At 37.8% G+C, this 22,698-nt stretch overlaps 1 protein-coding gene across 6 annotated transcripts in view; it reads left to right on the top strand.

Moving 5' to 3' along the window:
* eogt (EGF domain-specific O-linked N-acetylglucosamine (GlcNAc) transferase) overlaps positions 1-22,698 on the top strand; it is a 62,883-nt gene that overhangs the window by 25,253 nt on the left and 14,932 nt on the right. For 5 of the 6 annotated variants that reach the window (XM_043708317.1, XM_043708315.1, XM_043708312.1 and 2 more), the window contains 6 exons: positions 2,222-2,325; positions 11,389-11,481; positions 11,582-11,653; positions 12,655-12,741; positions 14,099-14,167; positions 17,565-17,620. In XM_043708317.1, the coding sequence (XP_043564252.1) occupies positions 2,222-2,325; positions 11,389-11,481; positions 11,582-11,653; positions 12,655-12,741; positions 14,099-14,167; positions 17,565-17,620 (481 nt within the window). The remainder of the gene's footprint in view (positions 1-2,221; positions 2,326-11,388; positions 11,482-11,581; positions 11,654-12,654; positions 12,742-14,098; positions 14,168-17,564; positions 17,621-22,698) is intronic. The other variant, XM_043708313.1, reaches the window with a different exon arrangement.

Raw genomic sequence — 22,698 nt, 5'->3', positions numbered from 1 at the left:
TCTGTAGACATTAATTTTACAGAAGATAGTTTGGTGAAATAATTGCTAATTTGCAAATGGAAAAAGGAGTTATACCATGTTCAAGAAAGTTTTCGGTCAGGCGCACTGGCACAGGTAAACGGGTGTCACGAGATACAGATGGTATGATTAGGATCTTTGTTGAAGCAGGTTTTTCAGGAAATGTCAAGAGGAAGTCTTTTTGCAGCTTCTCTGAATCTGTTTTCAGCTCTCACACTAATCTCAGAAGGTGATTTTTCAGAAAAGAAGTGGAAGGGGGTGAGTCTCTGAACAAGCTAGACAGCTGAACTGCAAACAACGTCAAAGAGCCACAATTCCTGACAGCCATAAGTACAGACATTTAACTTTCAGTGTACAAGTCCAAACCATTAGCTTACTACATGTTATTTCTAATAAGTGTCTTTAAAAAACAAAATTCCAATGTGTCCTTTTAGTGCCCTTTTTATTTTTGATTTAAAAAAATACAAACCCATACCTCCTCAGTCTTTCAAATAAACTGATTTTCACACCCATTTATATATGAGTCCTCAAAAAGAAATTAATAATGGAAATTCATGACAAACTGCTGTTGGATCCATCAGGTATATTGTCTTCTTGCCAGTTGCAAAGCGAAAAAAGTATAAGAAGCCCTCATTTTTATGTAGAGATCAATAATTGTAAATGGCTGAGAGTATCTTGCAATCCCCAGGCACGTTTTTCCTTTGCAAACTGGAAACTATTGATTATCTCTCTTTTTAAGGTTCTGCTATGTTAAGTTTCATTCACAGCGTATCTGATAATGGGGCAGCTCTACTAATCCACAACAGAACTGGATAACATCCACCTTATTAGAATTTTAAAAACTATCACTCATAATGCAATATGAGACATTTATTTGTGGCTTTCTTTTGATAGGGCTTCAAATAAATTACTTCAAATTTAACAGAATTCATTTGCTTGAAATTTGGTGAATTTATCAGGAATGCAATAGCAATCAAAATTCATTAATAGATCGCCAAGACAAATCTGTCCGCCATGTTGGACAGTAATTTAGTATAATTAATCAAGCACCAGTCTACTAGAATACCAGCAAACTCTGTCAACATTAGAGATGGTCAAAAAATCAAACAATATCAGGCCATAATTAAATGGGTTCATTTGAAAATACAAGCTTTCACAGTGCTCTGACCCAGTCCAACATCAGCACCTCCACATCAATATTAGACATATTTACTAATTACTATTTAGTTTTAACACATTACTGGGACCAGCTTTGAATCAAAATTCCTCTAGATGTTATGGAGTTTGAACCTGTGTGTCGAGAACAATAGCTGGATCACTAATCTAGTGATAGGACCAGTACACCACCATCTCTCTGCTTTATGTATATTGCAAAGAAAGCACATTATCTGTGATCTCACCAATATGTGGAAGGTATGTTTGGCGTGATGGTTTTTGTTGTAAATGTAAATCACATGTAAATCATTTATTGGGTATGGGTTAAACTTAGAGTCATACAAATGTACAGCAAGGAAACCGACCCTTCAGTCCAACTTGTCTATGCTGATCAGATATCCTAACCTAATCTAGTCCCATTTGCCAACACTTCTGACTGTTGTTTTGTGTCAATTGAAAACCATGGTATCCAGGAGATAAATGTTTTCCTTGTGAGTTGTGACCTTAAATATAATAGAGAGTTTGATAATTGTTGAGGATATTGATTGAATTAGTTTTTGAAGAATGAATATGAGTCAGAAGCTATTGTTAATATATGACTGTATAACCTCGTAAATGAGTTAGTCAGAACCAAGGTGGGGGAGGTAAAAAAGAATTAAACACCAAGAAATAGTTCTTGAAAATCTAAAGAAGGTCCGCTTCATAGTGGTATTGAGAGGAAGATACTTTTGCCCTACTGATTCATAATCAGTACCAGAACTATGAGTTCCTCATCAGCACCTTGCAGTTCTGTGAGGTGACTTAAAAAACTTAAATTTTATAGCGTCTTTTAAACTTTTCAAAACAAAATATTGGGTTAGGACTTTGTCAAACACTGAATATGTTGCTGGAAAGATATGAGATGTTTGTGATTAACGATATACTCTACCAAGAAACCAAAAGTGTGTTGATACCACAGTAAGTTACCTCAAATTGAACAGTTATCAGCTGCATTTAACCAATAATATTTGCATCATCCATTAATACAACACATATTCTTTACTTTCAGGTGTCAATATGTACCATCATTTCTGTGACTTTGTTAATCTATATATTTCCCAACATATCAACAACTCTTTTGATACTGATGTGAACATAATAATGTGGGATACGGTGAGTACATTATTTATTTGCTGCAGATTGTTGATCAGTAATAATTGGACTTTATACCTATTATCCATTTACTCTGGTAATATTAATAATGCATTTTACTACTTTGAGAGGTTTCTCATTTCTACATAATGCAAGTGACACCCCAATTTTTTATGCTGCCAATTGGTAGTCTCACTGTGTATTTTCTATTCTCCCAAATTTGTTTTAGCATTGTGTCTGTTTGGATTATGAAGTTGAGAATTTTTTTTGTCTTATATTTGACTTCTGACGCAATAGTCTGTCCAAAGATTCTGAATTTTGTTAAATTTGCTTTCATCAGTTGCGTCAACAGAGAGGAAGATGTTTCCTACAACTGAGGCCTGCTACTTCACATTATAATAATTCATTGCAAAATTTTGAAAATAAGTTCCTTCGTGAGGTTGAAAGGTGGTAAAATCCAGTGTAAATGTTCAGGCAAATTTGTGTGGTAGCTGGCACATACATAGTTAATGTTTCCTAGCTTTTAAGTTCTGGATCCTACAAGGCATACTTTTAAATGAGACATCAAAGAACAGTAAAATAACAACTGATTACTGAAATACATTATGGTCGGTTACAAAACATCAAGTATCTGCATATTTCTCTTTGCCTATATTTGAGGTAGCAAAACATAGTAGACAGAAGAAGGGAAACCACAATTCAAAATATATCTCTTCATGTTTCAAACCCATTGGGATGTGGCCCTTCCATACCTCTGTATATCATCCAGTCCTACAGCACTCTGGAATTACTGCTGGAATTCTCCGTCCTCCTTTAAAACTGTCCAATTCTTTAGTCAGCCATCCTAATGCCTACATCTTTCACATGCTGTCTATTCTTATCCTTTACAATTTTGTGAAGTGTGTTAGGACATTTTCCTGAATATAGACGCATAAATAAATACAATTTGTTATTTTACAAGTAGTGGGAAGGAGGAGGAGAAGAAGAAAAATTATTGAAGGCACTGTGGTGACATGTATGACAATGCACTGTACATTATTTTGCATTTAAAAAAAAAATGGTACTGCTTTCATCTTGCACCTGGCTGCTTGTCTCTCTGAGTAGTCCCAAATATCATTGTTCCAGCATGAGACATAACTTCATGGCTATATGTGATGTACCATTGATGGAGGTCTTTGCTGAGAGTCTGCTGCATTATGTGGAAATAAGAGGGACAAGGTGTATTCAAAGGAATGGGTGCTGCTGACATCTTTGGCCCTTATATTATCATATCTCTGTTCTTTTCTGGCTTCTGTACCCAGATGTATTGGTGTGAGTGGGTTGAATCTGGAACATGGAGATTGGAGACTCTGCAGGTCTGTGCAGTGCAGGGGTCTGTGTGTCATGTTGTTTCCCTTTAAAAGCCCTAACATCGGTAGGACCTGCAGTCTTTTCCCTCATGGGTCGAGTCACTGACCCTGCTTACACCGAGTGCGGTCACAGACATGTACTTCCCCATTGCACACTTTTAATTTCTAGCATGATGAAAGGCAATGATGGTAGACTGGTTAGCAAGGTTAGATCACATGGAATACAGGGATAACTAGCTATCTGGATACAGAACTGGCTCATGGTTTGAAGTTAAATTCAATGAATGATCCAGAGGGCAATGATAACACTGAGGAGTGAATGAACAGTGGTGGAAATTGAAGTAAATTATCATAGTAGGCTTTATTATAAAAAGCTAGATGAATTCCTATAAGGAAATAGTAAACAAGACTATTGGGCCGAGAATCATGGGCAGGAATCTGAAGGGCGATTTGGTAGAACAGACTTTTGCACCATTGATCTCTGTGTACAAACTGAGATTGAAGCAGCAATATAATTTCAGAATCAGCTGGAGCCTTTGCTGAAGAGGAGTTGAAGGAGAGAGTAGCATTAATGCTATAGTTACCTCCTGACATTTTGTCCATCTCACTGAAAACTTCTTGTTTGAAACCATTCTGTAAATCTTTTACCCACCTTTCCTACAGCTGTCTCATATCTGATTTCTAGCACAGGAACAGCCCTATCCAAATTCTATACTCAGTGACTTAGTCCTGCTGCACTAGCCCTATTTGTGCTTTTCCAGTTCACTTCAGCCTTTGCAGTTGACTGCACAGTCCCCTTTCAATGCTTCTCCTACATTGTCCAACTTAGTGAAACTATGCTTACTTGGTTCCACTCTCATCCACTTTTGACGCTGTCAAAGTCGTGTCAGCAATTCTGTTCCCACCTCAGGGCTTTGTTTCAGCTTGAATTGGGCTACCTGTAATTTCTACTTTCTCATTAACTTAATGCTGGATCCCAATTTTTTCTTCAAGAAGACTGCTTACTTCCATTCCAGTGGTGTTGCCTGCCTCAGCAAAACTGCTGCTTAAACATTTGATCATGCCTTCTTCAAACCAGAATCAACCATTTCTAGTGCTGAACTACTGGTCTCCCATCCTCCAACCTCTAGAAACTATAGGTCATTCAAAACTTTGATTTCTGTACCCTGCCTTACTGCAACATTTGTTCACTCATGATTACAATGCATGCCACTTTACATTGGCTATCCATCCTGGACACCCCAGAAAATTAAAATTATCACCCAGTTGTTTAAATCTTGACCTAAATCCATCTCTATCTGTCCTCTAGCTCTGTGACCTGCCAAGAGCTCTGGGTGTTCCTCCAGTGTTTGCCTCTTGTACATCCACATTCCTTTTGCTTCATTAGTCTTCAGCTGTTTGGGCTCAGTGCTCTAGAATTCCCTCCTGAAATCTGTTTCTTCATCTTGCCGAAGCGTATACCATCCAGACCCATACTCCTACATTTACCCCTTCACCTAACACTACGGGCAATTTAGCATGGCCAATTCACCTAACCTGCACATTTTTTTTTGGATTGTGGGAGGAAACCGGAGCACCCGGAGGAGACCCACGCAGACACGGGGAGAATGTGCAAACTCCACACAGAGAGTCGCCTGAGGCGGGAGTTGAACCCGGGTCTCTGGCGCTGTGAGGCATCAGTGCTAACCACTGTGCCACCGTGCCGCCCACTATCTACCTTTGTAACTCCTGGAACCCAACTGTTGACCACAGCCATTCTCCTTCTTTGCATTTCCTTTGTTTTTCAGCTCCATTATAGCTTTTGAACCATGCAGAAGCGCTACTTTTATTCCAAGTAGCCAAATCCAACAAACATATCCCTCCATGCCTTTGCAATAATATAATCAAATAATGTTCCTTATCTGCATTTTATTCTATACCATGTATAGGTACAATTCAGTTTTTGCACATTTGTGTTGTTGATCCTCCCTCATTTTCCTTCATACCTTGAACCTTAATCTATCCAGATATTCTGTTTGTCCTTAAGTGTATGCAAAATGTGGATATTGACAGGATGTTTTCTCATATGGAGGAGTCTAAAACCAGGAGTTTTAAAATTAAGGCTCCCCCATTTATGAATGAGATGACGAGTAACTTCTTTTTATCTTGGGGTTGTTAGTCTACAGAATTCTTTTTCCAGGCAAGAAATGGATACTGGGTCATTGAATGTATTCAATGTTGAGTGAGATTTTTCTTCAAGGTAATTGAGAGTTAGAATTGATGATGATCTTACTGAATGTTGTAGCAGACTCCAGGAGCTGAATGATGCACTCCTGCTTCTGATTCTAGTATGTTCTACCATAAGCTTAGTTCTCTCATGACTAACTTCTCCCATGATGAAGGCCTAAATAAGCTATTACATTAGTACAGTTTTAGGTTGTCAAAGTCCTAGTTTGAAGATTTTATATATGAAGCAGCAAAGGCAAAACTGACTGGACATAATCAGATTATGCAGTTTAATTTAAATTATTTTGGAATGTGGAGGAAGAAATTAATGTTCAATTATTTTACACACTGAAAACTTAATTGCATATATCACAAGTGCCCTACATCTCTGCAGTTTATTTGTGACACATTATTGCTGAATCTGAAAGTGAATTACTTATTACTGTCTCTGAACTCGAATAACCTTGGAGATTGCCACACGAAACAATTAAAAGTAAATTGCTGCTTGATAGGTAGCTACCTTGTGCAGTAATGTTGATGATCATAATTTGCTATGCTGCTCAAGTTTCTACATTTCTAAAATAAATCTTGTTTTTCAAAAGTAAAAATTGGATTCATAAATATATTCTGATTTGACCAATATGAGCAGTATTTATCAGATTACTTGCTATCCTATGTACAAATGGAGAGGACATAGTTATTTACCAGAAGGAAATGTTTTGCTTGGATACCATTTATTGTTGACACCATAGATTTGAAGGTGTTAGGTCAGAGAAGAGCCTTGCTTCCTGGAAGTAGGTAAATGGGAAGCAGAATTATGTTCCTTGTACTCTTTTTTTTCAAGCTGATTAATGAACATTGCAATGGATGAAAAACAACAGGTTGGGTGCCTTTGATTTCTGATAGATACTCCTGGTGGTGGAAGCTCTCTGTAGGCCAATTGCAGTCAAACTAGCCTCTGTTGGTACTGGAAATAAATTGAGTTAGTCATGCAGCTGATTTCATGATCAAATAGCTGGTGAAACATAGGCTGAGTAACAAAACCGAAAATCTTACAATATATAAATCATACAAATTATATATCCAGCTTTCTCTTGAATTGTGCGTTCTCAGAGGCAAAACGGCTGGCCACTGCCAGGATCTTCCAGCAGAGATGCTGCAAGTGCCATATTTAATCTCAGTTGTGCACCAGTTCTAATGCTACAAGCTGGAATGACCATTTGAGGTCTTCTTGCAACATTGCAATTCTGAAGGAGATGCCTCAGAGAGGGAGGTGGAACAGTGCTTCAAGTTCAATGTGACTTTACGTTCCTGGTGCACGACATGTTGGAGAGGAGAACAGTCCTCTTCCCTCAGGATTGCCAGAGGAGATGACAGTATCAGAACCTGCCAGCCTGGTCAGAGTCTGTGATTATCCATATCCAGAGGAACGTGTGCAGTGCTGGAAGGACGTTAATGGCCTGTGCTGTAGAAAGGTAAGTCCACTATCTTCTTCCTGCTACCTTACACCCATTCCAACTTTGCTACTGCACTGTCTACCATCTCACTCTGCATATAGCATCTTCACTCTCCCACTGTCATCCTCCTCATTCTCTAAAACTACTAACCCTTCCTGCCTTCTGCTCACTCACTCGGGTCACCACACTACTTTTCCTGCTCCTATAACACTTCAAAAGCCCTTCCAGCCACATTCATTTCACCTAATCCCTCTCTTTGTCTTATAATAGGGCTGAAAGGTCATTCAAGATGGTGAGGTGACTGACCTTTTGTTCATCAACCTTTTCAAAGACAAGATCCTGGAGTTAGTGAGAGAGGATCAAAACTATCCAAGGAGATGTTGAGACCTCCATACTCAGCAACTAAGCAAGTTTCATTGCAGAGTGGTGTGCTGCTCTCCCATTGCCACTGTGGCAAATGTATTTGTAACATGCTAAAGCTTCTGCCCCAATTGTGCAACTTAAGCCTTATTTTCTGTTCTGTAAGCATCAGAGGTACCCACATAGTCTCTGAGGTGAAGAGACCAACCTCTCTAAGCATCGGTTCCTTTTGCACCTCTGAGAAAGAAGCCATGGATGCTTCAGGACTGCAGGAGGCCAGATACTTGCTCAACTCCAGGCTGACAAAGATCCTGTGGATTTGGCTATAAATAACTTCATGCAATTGCACAGCCCTACACAGAAACAGCAGGTGGTCAGTAAACCAGACTGAAGGATAAAGGAGCCTGTCTCGGGCCTGCTGCGGTGCTCCATCGAGGCTCAGTTCAAGCTGAAAGAACAGCAACTCATTTTCCATTTGGGGACCCTGCAGCCTTCAGGACTCTATCAAGTTCAGTAATTCTAGAACTTGAACCTTCTTCCATGTCCTTTATCCACCCCCACATCCAAGTTCTGCCATGATATGGGCTGCTTTTAGCACACCCAACCCATTTTCACATATTTATGGCCCCATTATCAACTTTTTTCTCTACCTGGCTCACTATCATTCCATCCCTTTGTTTACTTAACTACCTTTCTATCTCTCTAGGTTCCACCTATCAGCTAACTCCCACTCCTGACCACTGTCAACAACACAAATATCACATTTTCCTAGCTGCTATCAGTTCTAAACAAGGGTGACTGGATTCTGCTTTCTCTCCACAGATACTGCCGGACTTGCTGCATTTCTCCAGCAATTTCCCTTTCTGTTGAGGGTTGGAAGTATCCATCACCATTCTCTATCTAGTGCTGGTTGTGGCAAAGGTCTGGCTGTCTCCATGGTCAGTTTGGCAGCTGCCCTGGAAAACCGTCCAGTTTAACAGTTATGGGCTACTGGAAATACGACAGACCTGCATTCCATCACTGTCATTGTTTCTCAGTAGCAATGGCAAGGTGAGAGGCGCTGAGCAACCGGGAGCTCATTCCAGATGTCTCTTCCTCTCAAGAAGACATGGTAATCCAGCATGGAATTGGATTTGAAACCACGCATATGCCTTTCTGAAATCTCCTTTCAGGACACACCAGTGGGATGCACCCTTGCCTGCGATCCCCAAATCTTTGCATGTCTTTGCCAAGGAGACTAAGCCTACATCTGGGCAGGACACTCTCAGCATGCCTGGGCCCTCCAGCCACAATCACCCCCACTCCCTGGAGCTATCCAACTCCATTCTGGATGGGTACCCTAAACGTATGCTGAGAATATCAGATATATAAGACCTCATTAGTGTGATTCCTGAGCAGTCCTACATTCACAAATGAGACGCTACCATAGGTCTCGACTCAGCAATGACGTGGAGGTCTCCAAAAAGGAAGGTCCTGAAAAGCCTGTACTTGGGACTTCTGAAATATCACACCCAATGCAGATGTATGCATCACAAAAAATCTTGTTGAGCAACAATGCTGGGATAGTGCAATTGTGCAGCAACGTATCCACACCCTTGCTGGCAAGCATGACAATCTGACTGACTTTTTTTGTCTATGCTAAAAGGTAGAGATGCAAGTGGCCAGGTAAGCACATAATTAATGAGTGCCACAAAAGCAAGCTAGGAGCCCTGAGATGCATCCTGTGCAGATGGATGTGATGGGTTGTGTCCCTATGCACAAAGTGACCTGACAAAGAGTATTGCAGTGTGGCATGTTGTTGACCTCCAAAGTGCAGTTGTGTTCTGATGCAGGTCAAGGTCAACCACAACATGGTGAGGTTTTACCTTGCCAATGCCAGCTTCCATGGATGAAGGATGGAGGTGCTCTCTGCCCAAGGAATGTGCTCTAAGAATTTGGGAAATTATTGTCACCATGGAGGCTGGCGAGCTGCAGCCTCCAGATAGCCACAGTGACTTTCAAGTCAGGAATTGATGTCATCTAATTACTCATCAGTACCTGGGAGAATTGTGATCTGGCTAAAATGAGGTGAGGTTAACTAATATGAGATAGTAATACAGGCAGACATGACCCTCACAGCTTACTAGCAAGATCCACACTTAGCTGTTGAAACCTAGAAAGGGAAATCAGCCTTTAATTTTCTCAGTTCAGAATTTCAATTTATCATGGCTATATTCTCCTGAATGTCTCACCATTGTACCACTGCTCAAGGGCTGTGAAGATTCAGCTCAATATTTTCGAGGGTGTTGACTTGTCAATAGAAAAGATTGTAAAACTGAAACATTAACTATAAAACTTCAACTGATCCACGACAGTGGACAAGAGCAAGGACATTTTCCAAATAATCAGACTGAAAGATTCTCAGTGACACACACAGACTTCAAATGTAGAAGTGGAAAACAGGAAATACCAATTACAGTTAAATTATTGTACAAGAAGAAAAATAATTTTTGGATATATGCATGGGATTAAGAGTGTGATATAAAAGCTGAGGGACAAAATCTACATTTGTTAACTGAATTTGACAGTGATAGTACAGTATTGTGTCTTTACTACATCAGCAGCTAAAGATAGCATACCTTAAATAAAGTATTTGTGGTTCGGTTTTAAAATTCCATCCTTTGGGAAAGTCACCATTAGTCACGACCTATCTGGATGACATGTATTTGACAAAATGCACTGTATAATAATATTCAGTGCTGAATTCTACTCTCATATGGGTTTGCTTATCTTTTTTCTGACATCTGTTTTCTGGTGATTTTGATATGCTGTACTTCAAAATAAATTGAGCAGTGCTTTCACTTCTTTCATGTCATCAGTAGCCTGAATGTTTCATTAAAATGATAATTCTAAGACTTGCCTGATTTTACAGTCTGTATTAAATTGTTTTCAAAAACCGTTCCACATTTATGAAGGTTAATTTTATTTTGTCGACTACTGCCATCTCAGTTTGGTGTCTCTCTGTAGGTATGGTTCTCACTTTTTTTAAAAGCTACATTTCAGATTATTTGAAAATTGCTTATTTACAGTCAATCTTTTGAACAATAAAATATACCACTTATGAGAAGGTGCTGATACTTCATCAGAAGTGTATCTAAACAGTAGAGGCCTCCTTCTGCCTGCCACACAATTATGTGCTGCTTCTTCTGATATTAGTTGCATTCTGCAAATATGATATTGTGAAAACTATTGGACTGTACAAGATATGTCATCTCAGTTTTTTACTGTGTGAAAATTTTCCAGAATACTCCTTTGAAGTAGATTGTTTGTCTGTGTCTGTATTTTGTACTTGAAAATAAATGAAAATAAATTAAGCACTGATTTTAGTTTATTTGATGCAGTTTGGAGCCTGATCATGACATTGAAAAGACCTAAAGCTGGGCTCTTCTTTTGTGAATTTATTGGTGCTCTCAAATGCCTCTCCATTTATATTTTGATTGTTGACATTGTCTGGTTCTACATGAGTTATTTCAACAGATATTCTATTTTGAAAACTATGTTTTAAATTACTTCAAAATAAATTACAAATAACTTTTGACAACTGCGCAGACTCTGCAATTTATCTCATTCTCTTGCCAGTTACAGATGTTTGGCTATATAGTTATTTCTGATGTGCATATTTGTATCTTGACCTGCTTATTTGATACAGCAGTCTTCCTTGTTTTGTGTTGCAGAGTTCCTATGGATATGGTGATTTATTTAGTGATACCTGGAAAGTATTTACTGATCACAACATTATACATTTAAAGACATTTGATTTTAAAAAGGTATGGAATATTTTGATACTTTTGGAACTATAATTTATGCACATAAAACATCTTCTGTTTATGTACCATTATTTTGTTCCTTTTGTCTGTGGTAATTTAGGTATGCTTCAAGGAGGTAGTCTTTTCCCTACTCCCACGCATGCGCTATGGATTATTTTACAATACCCCTTTGGTAAGTGCATTTAATCCATTAGAAATTATTCATTTGTGTTATAAAAATAATGTTCATTTAATACATTTCATTTAGAATGAAAGCACTACACAAACCTTACCACTGAAGTTTTATCCCCTCTGCTCAATGCTGTCATAGAACAAAAGCTCTCACTTAAATTCTTTAAGAATGATGGATTTTTAGTTACATGCAGTATTATAAAATAGTTTATGAGAGAAATTCATTTCTTTTGAGTATAAGTAAACAACAATATACCAGTTCTCATCTGAACACCCTTATAGACTGCATTTTGTACATTCCTAGAATAAAATACGCCCAATGAATTTTTACTCAGAAAAGGTGACTGTAAAATGGGTGTTCTTTTTCTTGTCTTATCAGAACGAACAACCAAGTTTGCTGCAGTTTTTAAATAGATCAAAATACCCAAATGATATTGTGATTTTGAAGAGTGGCAGAGTGACATTTTGTTCTCTTTTGTTACTGAGACTTTATGTTGTACATAGGTTAGCTGGCAATTTTGTTTTCTTGACTATGAATCCAGCTAACAAATATTTTTCATTTTCTATTTATGTTAGTTATCCAGTTTTATATATTGTAATAAAACAGAAACACCCGTAACTGAGAAACATCTGATGCAGTTAACTGTAACTGTTGGCACTTGTCATTTTGTAATGTTAACAGATAATGTTATAATAAGTCAGTGATTAAGGCCTGGAATTATTTCAACAGATTTCACGCAGTCTGCCTCTTAGATGTGTGGAACCTGATGGATGAAATTAAAAAGCAAATTATTGAGGATGCTGGAAATCTGAAATAATCCAGAAAATTATGGAAATACTCAGCAGGTCTGGCAGCATCTGAGGAGAGAAAGAGAGTTAATATTTCTGGCCAATAACTTTTCATCAGAACGGAAATATGTATTGAGAATATGTGCCATGTTTTTATATAACATTGGCCTCATAGAACAGTGTACAAATGCTTTCTTTGCTTGTAAACAACAGGTGCCTGACTGCTTTAGCACAGGAATGTTCAGAGCATTTTCACAACATGTCCTGTTTAGACTAAATATTACTCAAGAAAGGCCACAGGTAAGAGTCTTACTATAGAAAGCTCCATAAGCCTATCCATTTGGCTTTCACTTTCAATGTTAAAATGGTATCAGAGGCATAGACCACTCATTCCAGTGTAAGAATTTACAATTTTTCAACAACTCTCTGTCTGTAGTAGGATAAGGTCTGCACTTCCATTAACAGGTTTTATGAAGCAGAAGTTTCTACAAGAGATTATAAGGAAGGATATTTTCTAAAAACCTGGAGACTCTAGCTCCAGAACCATCTGATTTGACATCACTATGACACAGCCCCTTTCTCACATGATCAGTCACTATTTTTCGAGTATATAGTACGTGTGATCTAGGAGCAGGAATAGGCAATTCAGCTCCTTCAGCTTGCTCCACTGTTCAGTTCAATCATGGCTTATCAGTGCCACTTTCTCACATGAACTTCATAACCCTTGATGTCAGTAGTTTTGAGAAACCTAATGATTTCTATCTTAAATTTGTTCAATGCCCAAATTTCCACAGCCCTCAGGTAGAGAATTCCACAGATTCACCACCGTCTGAAGAACTTCCTCCTCTTTTAGTTTTAAGTGGCATATCCCTTATCTTGATATTATATTTTCTGGGTTGTGACTCAGTAGCCAGGGGAAGCATCTTATCAGCATCTGCACTATAAAGAAATTGCTAACTCTTAACTCCACACTGTTCAGCCAGTAAGGCTTATTATGTGATGCCCAAATCAATTACTGCCCAATCTTATTTCTCAAGCTCCATTTGAAATCTGCTCTCTTGAAACCATTCTTCCATAGCCTAAAACCTTCAGATGTTGCAATCTTACTCCTTCTGCATGTCTCCAGAAATTGATTTAAGCTGGATTGTGATCTAGATGTCTCTGTACTCTTGCACTAGGGAGGCATGGCCTTGGCTATGATGCCCCTTCCATAGTAATGTGCCCAGGTGACATTCTGATTCATTGAAGAACTAGACTGCATTTTTAGTTGTCATTGTTCTTTGGATTGTTGTTTGAAATTAGTTGAGGATTACACTCAAACTCAGCTATTCAACTATGAGGCTTTGTCTGTTACTTAGGATGCCATGCAAATTCAAAGAGAAATTGCCTCTTCAGACAATCTGACACAGCTCTTGAGTACATGGGAAAATCACTAACTTTGAATTTAGCTGTCACACAGAAGATAAACTCTGTCTTCTCAGCTTTAAAATTGTTATCCATCTCAAGCAAAAGGGAAATGGCTCTTTCAGAATGATTAAATACATTTATATTGTCATGAGATAATTTTGCTGAAATTTCTAAATGAAAATTTGGAGATATATTTTAATATTTGGAAATGTTGCTATATGCCAAATAATTTTATTTTTCTTTTATCAAGATTGGCAAAATTCGTGTTACACTTCTAGTTCGCAGTACTCAGTATCGTAGAATTTTAAATCAGGATGAGGTGAGTAGTAAAAGGAAGCAATTATTTTGTGTTGTCTAAGATATAACAATGATTATAGAATCTTGTGGTCCTTATTTATTAATTTTTTTTGATTCTAGGCAATGTATTTATCTTTGAAATGTTTTACAGTGGTTTTGTTAAAATAAAATATATCCACTTGATGTTTAGTGACCCAGTGCATTGCCTGTTTTGGTATCAGATTCTTAATGTAGGCTCAGATTAAAAAGGCCTTTCAGACAATATCAAATTCTCCCAAAAATGTTGCCTACCCCTTCTTCTCTTTTACAGTATCTAACAGTTTCTTAATAAATCTAATGTCATTTTACAACTACCTCTTCTCCCAACGATTATCTCTAGGTAACTATCACCTTCAGAAATATTTCCTTGTTTTTATCATAAAGTTATTTTTTAGAACCTTCAGTCAGTGCTGCCTTATCATGTTGCCTGCATTGTTTCCGCTTTGATTTCTCTTTCTTGATACTACCTTTGTATTCGTCTAAGATTGCCTCAGTGTCCAGGGTTTTTCAGGTGAGGAATATATCAAACAACTCCTCAGGGAGTTCAAATGAAGGGTCATTATATTAACCACAAAATGTAAAAGCAGCAGTAGGCCATTCAGCCCACTGAGTCTGCTCCCCAATTCAGTGAGATCATGGCTGATCTGATCACCCTCAACTCCAGTGCTTTCCTTTTCTCCATAATCGTTAATACTCTTATTGTTTAAAAATTTGTTTATCCAAACCTCGACAGCCCTCTGTAGTAATGAATTCCACAGATTCACTACCCTCTGAGACAAGAAATTCCCCTTCATCTCTGTTTTAAATGTGTGACCCCTCTATTCTGAAATTATGCCCTCTGGTCCCAGACAGTCCAAAAAAGCTGAACAACTTTTGTGAATCTACCCTTTTGATTCTACTTAGAATCTTGTGTATTTTAATAAGGTTGCCCTCATTTTTTGATATTTAAATGAATACAGGCCCAATCTATTCAATCTCTCCTCATAACACAGTCCCACCAAACCTGGTAAAAGCCGAGTGAACCTTCTCTGATCTGCTTGTAATGCTAGTACATGGACCCAAAACTGTTCGCAGCATACCAGCTGTGGTCTAACTAGTGCCTTGTATAGTTTTAACAAATTTTTTTTATGTTCCATTCCCTTTTAAGAAAAGGCCAATATTCTGTTTACTTTCCATATTACCTAGAGAACTTGGATGCTAGGTTTTTGTGATTCATGGATGAGGACTTTTAAATCCCTTTGTTCCGTAGCTTTCTGTAGTATTTTTCCATTTAAATAATATTTTGCTCCTCTATTTTTCCTGCCAAAGTGCATAAACACACATTTCCTCACATTCTTTGCCTTCTTTCTTTCACAAATGCTTCCTGATCAGCTGAATGTTACCAGCCTTTTGTTTTTAAATCCTCATGAGGTCTTCCCTGTGGTGTTGTTGGTTTTATTTTTATTACTCTTGTGCCTGAAAGGCCATCTGGTCCTGTAGGAGGCAAACTGTATGCAATTGCTTCCAGATACAACTTGGCCAGTGTACCATACAAGTTGAGTGTATCCTACAAAGATTTAAACTCACCTGAGTTGGCAATAAGATGAAAGGTCATGAATGATTTGCAGGGTGTAATTTGCAACTTTAACTAATATACAATGAGATGTGATTCTGTGTTAGTTGGTTGGGGACCAACACAGTTATCTCACTCAAGTACAGCTAGACAATCCTTTATCTGAAAGCACAAAATCCGAAAAGCTCCGAAATCCAAAGGTATTTTCATGAAGGTTTTTTTTCTCGTTAAGAAGGTTGTTTGACATGCAAACAGTTAACCCAACTCCACACCCACTCAATGCATGTCACTCAGATGTGATGTGTGGGGGATGTGGCCCAACACTGGCAGGCCTCAATTCTGTTTCAGGGTCCGTTTTAGTCTCAGTACGTCTACTGTTTGGTAAGATTTTTAAGAATTTCATCATCAAATGGTCACTTGTTCTGAAATTCGAAAAATTCTGTATTTCAAAAACCAGCTGGTCCTGAGCATTTCGGATAAAGGATTGTGTGCCATTCTTCTACCATTGATGAATGCATGGTGACATGGAGACTTGGTGCATTTATAATGAAGTGAGCTGCAAAGAATTGTATGAATTAAGTTGCTTGACTCAAGGAAGAAAACCCTTCATGAAACTAAATCTATATGCTGTTTTAATTACCCTTTTTCCTCTCCTTTTGATTGTTTATTATTCAATTCATCTCCATCCTAGCACTCAAACTCTCATAGCCTACTTAACTTACAAAAAGACTTTAAGAAAATGTAAGCGTGTCATATAATTGGAGTTCCCACTCTCAACTTAAAATGGCCACCTAAAAGGAAAAAATACAGTGAACATATACCTCTTCTAAATGTGTGTTGTCTGTCTCTATTGAATTATTTCCATGTAAGGTTAATTTTTTTCTGGTCGTTAAATATGTAAGGCTAAATGTTACCAAAATCTAAATGTATCAATTGCAGCATGTTTGCTGAATGGTTTCTACCATGAATTCACACAATTCTCCCAGGTTACCTCCTTATGTATGTACCAAGTCTCCATGTGTTTAATAATGGTGGAAGTACTTGACACTCCCACTTGATACTTGAAGGATCTCAATTTTCCAAACTCTCCATAACATCCTTACTAATTCACCGTTGCCTGTGTCATTCAATGGTTGGGAAAATTCATCGCTAATTTTTCTGATAATTGAGGTTAGACTAATGGAACGGTAGTCCTGGGACAGGAATGATCTTGTTTATATTTCTTGTTTATTTTCTGCATCCTCCTGTTGACTCTTCCAAACCACCTATTTAGAACCTCTAATTTTGTATCTTTGAGAATCCTCAATGCTTTGGTTGGTTAATTTCTGTAATGACATTGAGGTCATAAAGGGTAACAATCTGGTCACAATACTTGTGAGCTAGTGAGGGAAATAATAATTCATAATCCTCATTCCTGGTTTAACTAGGAATTACTGTTGAAATATTTGTAATGTCAGCTCAGGAGAAGTGTAGGCTTGACATTGATGTTGTTCACAGTTATGTGCAACACCATGCTGGTTAACTCATTATAAAGAATATACAAAGACTTGCATGTAAGGTGGATTTACATTGTGCTGTATATGTATTATTTTCTCTGTCGTAATTTGATAGCATTTCTGATATAGAAAATCCTCTTCATTATCACAAGCAATATCGTGGGAGATAGCTTTCATTATATAATGATAGCTGTGTTTAATTTTTTGAACTGTATTAAGAGTTTTATTGCTCATAAATTGTAGAAGGCTTTTTTTTAGTTCCTAAATTATGCTAAATGCTTAATAAAATTAAACAACTAAATAAACTGCAAGTATTTTAATTTTGTTCTCAGCTGGTGAAGGCACTGAAGACAGTTACTGTATTTGATGTCAGAGTGGTGGATTACAAGTAAGTGTTAAACAATTGACAAATGGCGGGGGTTGCTCAGACAATCTACTAAAATTACATTTACAGAATTTGCACTTTTCAAATAAACAGAAATATAAATTGCTGGAGAAATTCAGTCGGTCAAGCAGCATCTGTGAATAGAAAGCAGAATTAACATTTCAAATCTAGTGACGCTTCTTCAGAACTGCTGGTGGGTAGTAAAGTGTAATATATGTGCTAAAGAAGGGAGGTTTGGGGATGTAGGTAGAGACAGAGTCCAGAGGGAGAGAAAGAATATTAGGCAGACTAAAGGATTGATAATTGTAAGCCCAGGAGAAAGAAGAACTGCTAATGGAGACCATAAATCAGTGCAATTGGGTTGGTTATGTTGATAGCATCCTATGTGGTGACAGGGCCATGGATGTGCAGGTGGGTAAAGAACATGCATTTAGGTGTTAGGTCCTAAATGTATTGAACTCAATACTAAGTGTAAGAAGGTTGCAGAGTTCCCTTCTGGAAAAAAAAAGCATCTCATTTTCTGCTTTTCACCTACTCATGGTCCCCATTAGCAGCTCTTCTTTCTCCTGGGCTTACCATTATCAATTCCATTTTCTGCTTAACACTCTTTCTTTCCTTTGGGGCTCCACCTCCACCTAATCGCTTACTCCTGTCTTTAGCATATATACCAGTTTTTCCCTAGCTACCATCACTTCTGAAGTGGGGCATCAGATCGGAAACATTAACTCTGCTCTCTCTGCACACATGCTGTCAGACCTGGTGAGTTTCCCCAGTAATTTCTGTTCTTGTTTCAGATTTCCACCATCTGCAGTTCGTTGTTTTATTTTAATAGAATTAAATGAAAAGAAGCTGCTATACCAAATCAAAAAGTGGTAATTTCAGTCCTCTTTTATTTGTAAGTTGTATAAACATTTTGCAGGTAGAATTACTTAGTGTCCAGAACTCCCTCAACTGGGGATTAAAAGCTTTCACTTTTTAACACATTAATAGGAATGTTTGCCTTTTATTGTTGTGGTTTAGAGGAGCTTGGGTGCATTAGAAAAATACATTGAAATGGCTGGTAGCAAGGCACTTGCATAAAATCTGTTAAACTAACTGTGCAACCATTGAGGCAGTATTGTGTGCCTGATCTTTTGAGTGAAAGTATAGATGGCAAATTTATAGAGCAAGATCTGCCAATTTTGGGTGTTGTTTGCAGACTGAAAGTGTAAGCTATCCAGAGGCTGAAGCAGGCTGGGAGTTCATGACGTAAGATGTCACTGCAAAAATCTGACTGTGTAATGGTCATCATTAACTAGTACTCGATGTTTTTAATTAAAAAACAAATCCAAGTTTAGTTAATAAACTGCACTTAAATTCCCTTCCTGTCATTATGGAATTTGAGCATGAGTCTCGAGATCATGTAATGCAGAGATTTGGGTTTTGGTTGTGTGACTTAACAATTATGCTAAGGTTCCTCATCGTATTGTGGAAGCAGAAGTATACAGCAAAATATATTAGTTTCTTTTCACGCAGTTATTAATGTATGGTATCAATAGCTCTCTTTTGAAAGTAGTCTTTTAAAACCCTTGGTGTAGGCCATTAGATCCAGGACAATTGTCACCTTTGAGATCCATTAATTACTCCAATCCTATTTCTTTGCTGATACGGGTGTACAATCCTTTATCCGAAATGCTCGGGACCAGCTGGTTTTTGGAATTCAGAATTTTGTGAATTTCAGAATAAGTGACAGTTTGATGGTAAAATGTTTAAAAATCTTATCAGAGGAGCATGACTCACTGAGTAAAACAGAATTGAGGCCTGCTGGTGCTGGGCCACACCCCCCACATCACATCTGATTGACATGCATTGAGTGGGTATCGACTTGGGTTAACTGTTTGCACGCCAAACAACCTTGTTAATGAGAAAAAGACTTCACAAAAAAACCTTCGGATTTTGGGATTTCGGATAAAGAGTTGTCTACCTGTACTAGTCCACTAAATCTCCCTATTTTCACTAAACCCTTGGCTCAACAGTACTTCAGCAATTTTTTATGCCTTCTGCTGAGGGCAGTGTTTGTGTAATATTTGTCATTGCCTTTAAGGGTCATAGATGTACTCTTATTAATCTCTTCCTTTTTAAATACCTTTTTGGGGAATTGAGGGGCTTTTAAAGAATTCCTTTATTTTAATGTAATCAAACATCTAATTCTGTTAGACATGGTTGGACTACTATGCCTTTTTCTTTTATTCCTTAAATGAAAGTATAACCCTTGCAAATTATGAATTGCTACTTCATCTGATCGCAAGTGGTCACCTACTAATATATCTTTTGACCCAGTTTTCCAGTCTACATTAGTCACTGATTCACACTGTAATTTGTTTTATTTAGATTTAAGACCGTAGTTTTAGTTTTAAGTAAGTCACCCTTCAATTCAATGTAAAATTTCTTATACCGTAATCATTCTCCCTCAGAAACTTCCTGCCAAGTTGTTAGTTAAGTAGGTCGCATAGTTCAAAGCTTATTCTCTAGTTTGCCTTCCGAGCAAGAAAATTATCTTAAAACATTCTGTGAATTCATCCTCTGCACTTTGATTGCATATTTGGTTTTCTAGCCATTAAGATGATAAAATATCCAGAGGTTAACTGCATTATCCCTTATTGCATGAGCCTGATTTATTCTTTGTTCAACATTGCAACTACTACTAAGGAGTCTTTAAACCATTCTCACTGTTTTCAGACTCTTGTTATTCCTTCACTCCATCCAAGGTAATTCGGTATCTTAATTTTCCTCTCCTGTCTTTTCCCAGACTTTATTATCAGGGCTAAGTGTCTTGGAAAATTTAGTTCCCAGCTTGGTCATTAAGCAGCCGCATTAATTTATAACTTTTTAATTAGTTGTACATTGTTGTGAATGTTTTATGCTTACCACTTGATCATTAACAGTATAAGTCAATTACAGTATTGATGTCTCTTTGGAAGGTAACCTGTTTGGAATAAATGGTTTCCATTGTAAGGCTAATGTCCAGTGACCATTTTACTTGAAAATTCAATAGGCTCCTGCCAACAATAATGATTTTTATGCAGCATTAACCAGTTTCTACTTTTGCATGCATTATCAACTTTATGTCTCTTTCTGTAGTTAACAGGCTCCTGTCTTCTCTATGTCTGTGCACTCTTGAGTTCAGTTTATGTTAAATATGTTTAACTCAAGTTGCTGACTGGACAATGGATATTCCCATATTGATACTGAGGCTTGCTGATGGTCTTGCAATATTCCCTTCCTGCATGGCATGCTGTGTGATGGTGGCTGGTGCTGGAATTTCAAGGGTACAGTTTTTAGGATGCAACTAAAACCATATATGGCTCTCATCCCTATCCCCATGGAATATGGAAAGATGACAATATTCTCTATACTCAAACAATTGTGTATTGGGTACAGGGAAGATCTTTATTGCTATCTTCCATGATCACTTTATTTTTAGATTTTTGCTATCATGGTGGTTTTAATTCAAATCAAATTTAAAACCACCCAAACACTTGTTCTCAATATCATTTAGAAGTTAGCAAGTTTGTTTATAATATGTTAATCTACAGTTATTTTCACAATTCAGAATTTTACTTATCTTTAAATTTCAGGTTACAATCTAAGTTCTAATATAATCTAATATAAATTGAAATCCCAACATTATTTTCTTCATTTGAAACTTTAACCAATAAGGCAACAGGAGGCAGCCTGCTGTAGTAACTCTGAAACCTTTACTTAAGTTATGAATAATACCTACTGAAGAAGGGCAGTGACTTTTCTGTTGTAAAATGACACTTGCTTTCTGGTTCAGCTTAAAGCACAAGTCAATACTTCATCTCTGGTCTCTCTCTAGAACCCTCAGAGGCTTCTGCTTCTGATTGGACAGTAGGATAACTTCACTTTCAAAGTTGATGTGTAGATTGGTCACTGAAAACTACTGCTTATTAACTTTTTCCAAGCCACAGCAGGATCACTGCATTCTGATTGCTCCAGGTTAAGTTAGGCATATTGCTAATTGGTTTAAAGAACATTTGATTTCTAATTGCCTGTTAAGGGTGATAGATATTGATTGATGTCATCTTCCACGATCTCCTGACTGGGTCCATTATCCAATGGCCCATCCTCTTCCTGACTGCCTGTTTATTATCACTTTATGACATTTTGCTAAGACGATGATTTCAAATGTTCTTTATGCCTTTGTTAGGGCAAAGGTAGCCATTTACAGTCAGGACTCAATGATTAATATTCTTAAGGTGCCTCAAATAACACTTAATTGGCAAGTTTCCCATTCTGTCAGATACTCACTGATCATTTGCTTATCTCAGAGTCCTTGTTAAATGATGTTCTCTGTGTGGTGTTTGAATGTTTGAAAAGAGTTTTTTTAACTCTTCCCCAGAATCCTATTTCAGTGTCACACTTTTTCTCTGTGCACGTGCAGTGCAGTTTTATTGCATCAAAATTTTAAGTGATATTTCCTAATATAAATTTCCAAACAGATAAAATTATCAAGGGAATGGATAAGATAGAAGCAGGGCAGGTGAAACTGGAACTAGTGGCATAGCCTCAAAATAAGGGGGAACAGATTTAGGACTGAGTTAGGAGAAACTTCTTCACCCAAAGGGTTGTGTATCTGTGGAATTTCCTGCTCACTGAAGCAGTTGAGGCTACATCATTGAATGTTTTTAAGACAAAAACAGATTTTTAAACAGTAAAGAAATTAAGGGTTATGGTGAGCAGGCAGGACAGTGGTGCTGAGTCCACGAAAAAAAATCAGCCGTGATCTTATTGAATCATGGAGTAGGCTGGATGGGCCAGATGTCGAGAAAAGCACAACAGGTCAGGCAACATCCGAGGAGCAGGAGAATCTTCTGCTCCTCGGATGCTGCCTGACCTGCTGTGCTTTTCCAGCATCACACTTTTGACTCTGATCTCCAGCATCTGTAGTCCTCACTTTCTCCTGGATGGGCCAGATGGCCTACTCATGCTCCCCTGTTCCTGTTTCTTATCCGCGGGTATTGTGCACATTTGTGTTTCCGGATTAATGGCTGTGCACAACTGCCCTTGGCTGTGGGTGT

The sequence above is a fragment of the Chiloscyllium plagiosum genome, chromosome 18 (assembly GCF_004010195.1).
Source record: "Chiloscyllium plagiosum isolate BGI_BamShark_2017 chromosome 18, ASM401019v2, whole genome shotgun sequence".
NCBI classification, from domain to species: domain Eukaryota; kingdom Metazoa; phylum Chordata; class Chondrichthyes; order Orectolobiformes; family Hemiscylliidae; genus Chiloscyllium; species Chiloscyllium plagiosum.
Note: the sequence above shows the minus strand (reverse complement) of the source record. Positions and strands in the feature narration are given on the sequence as shown.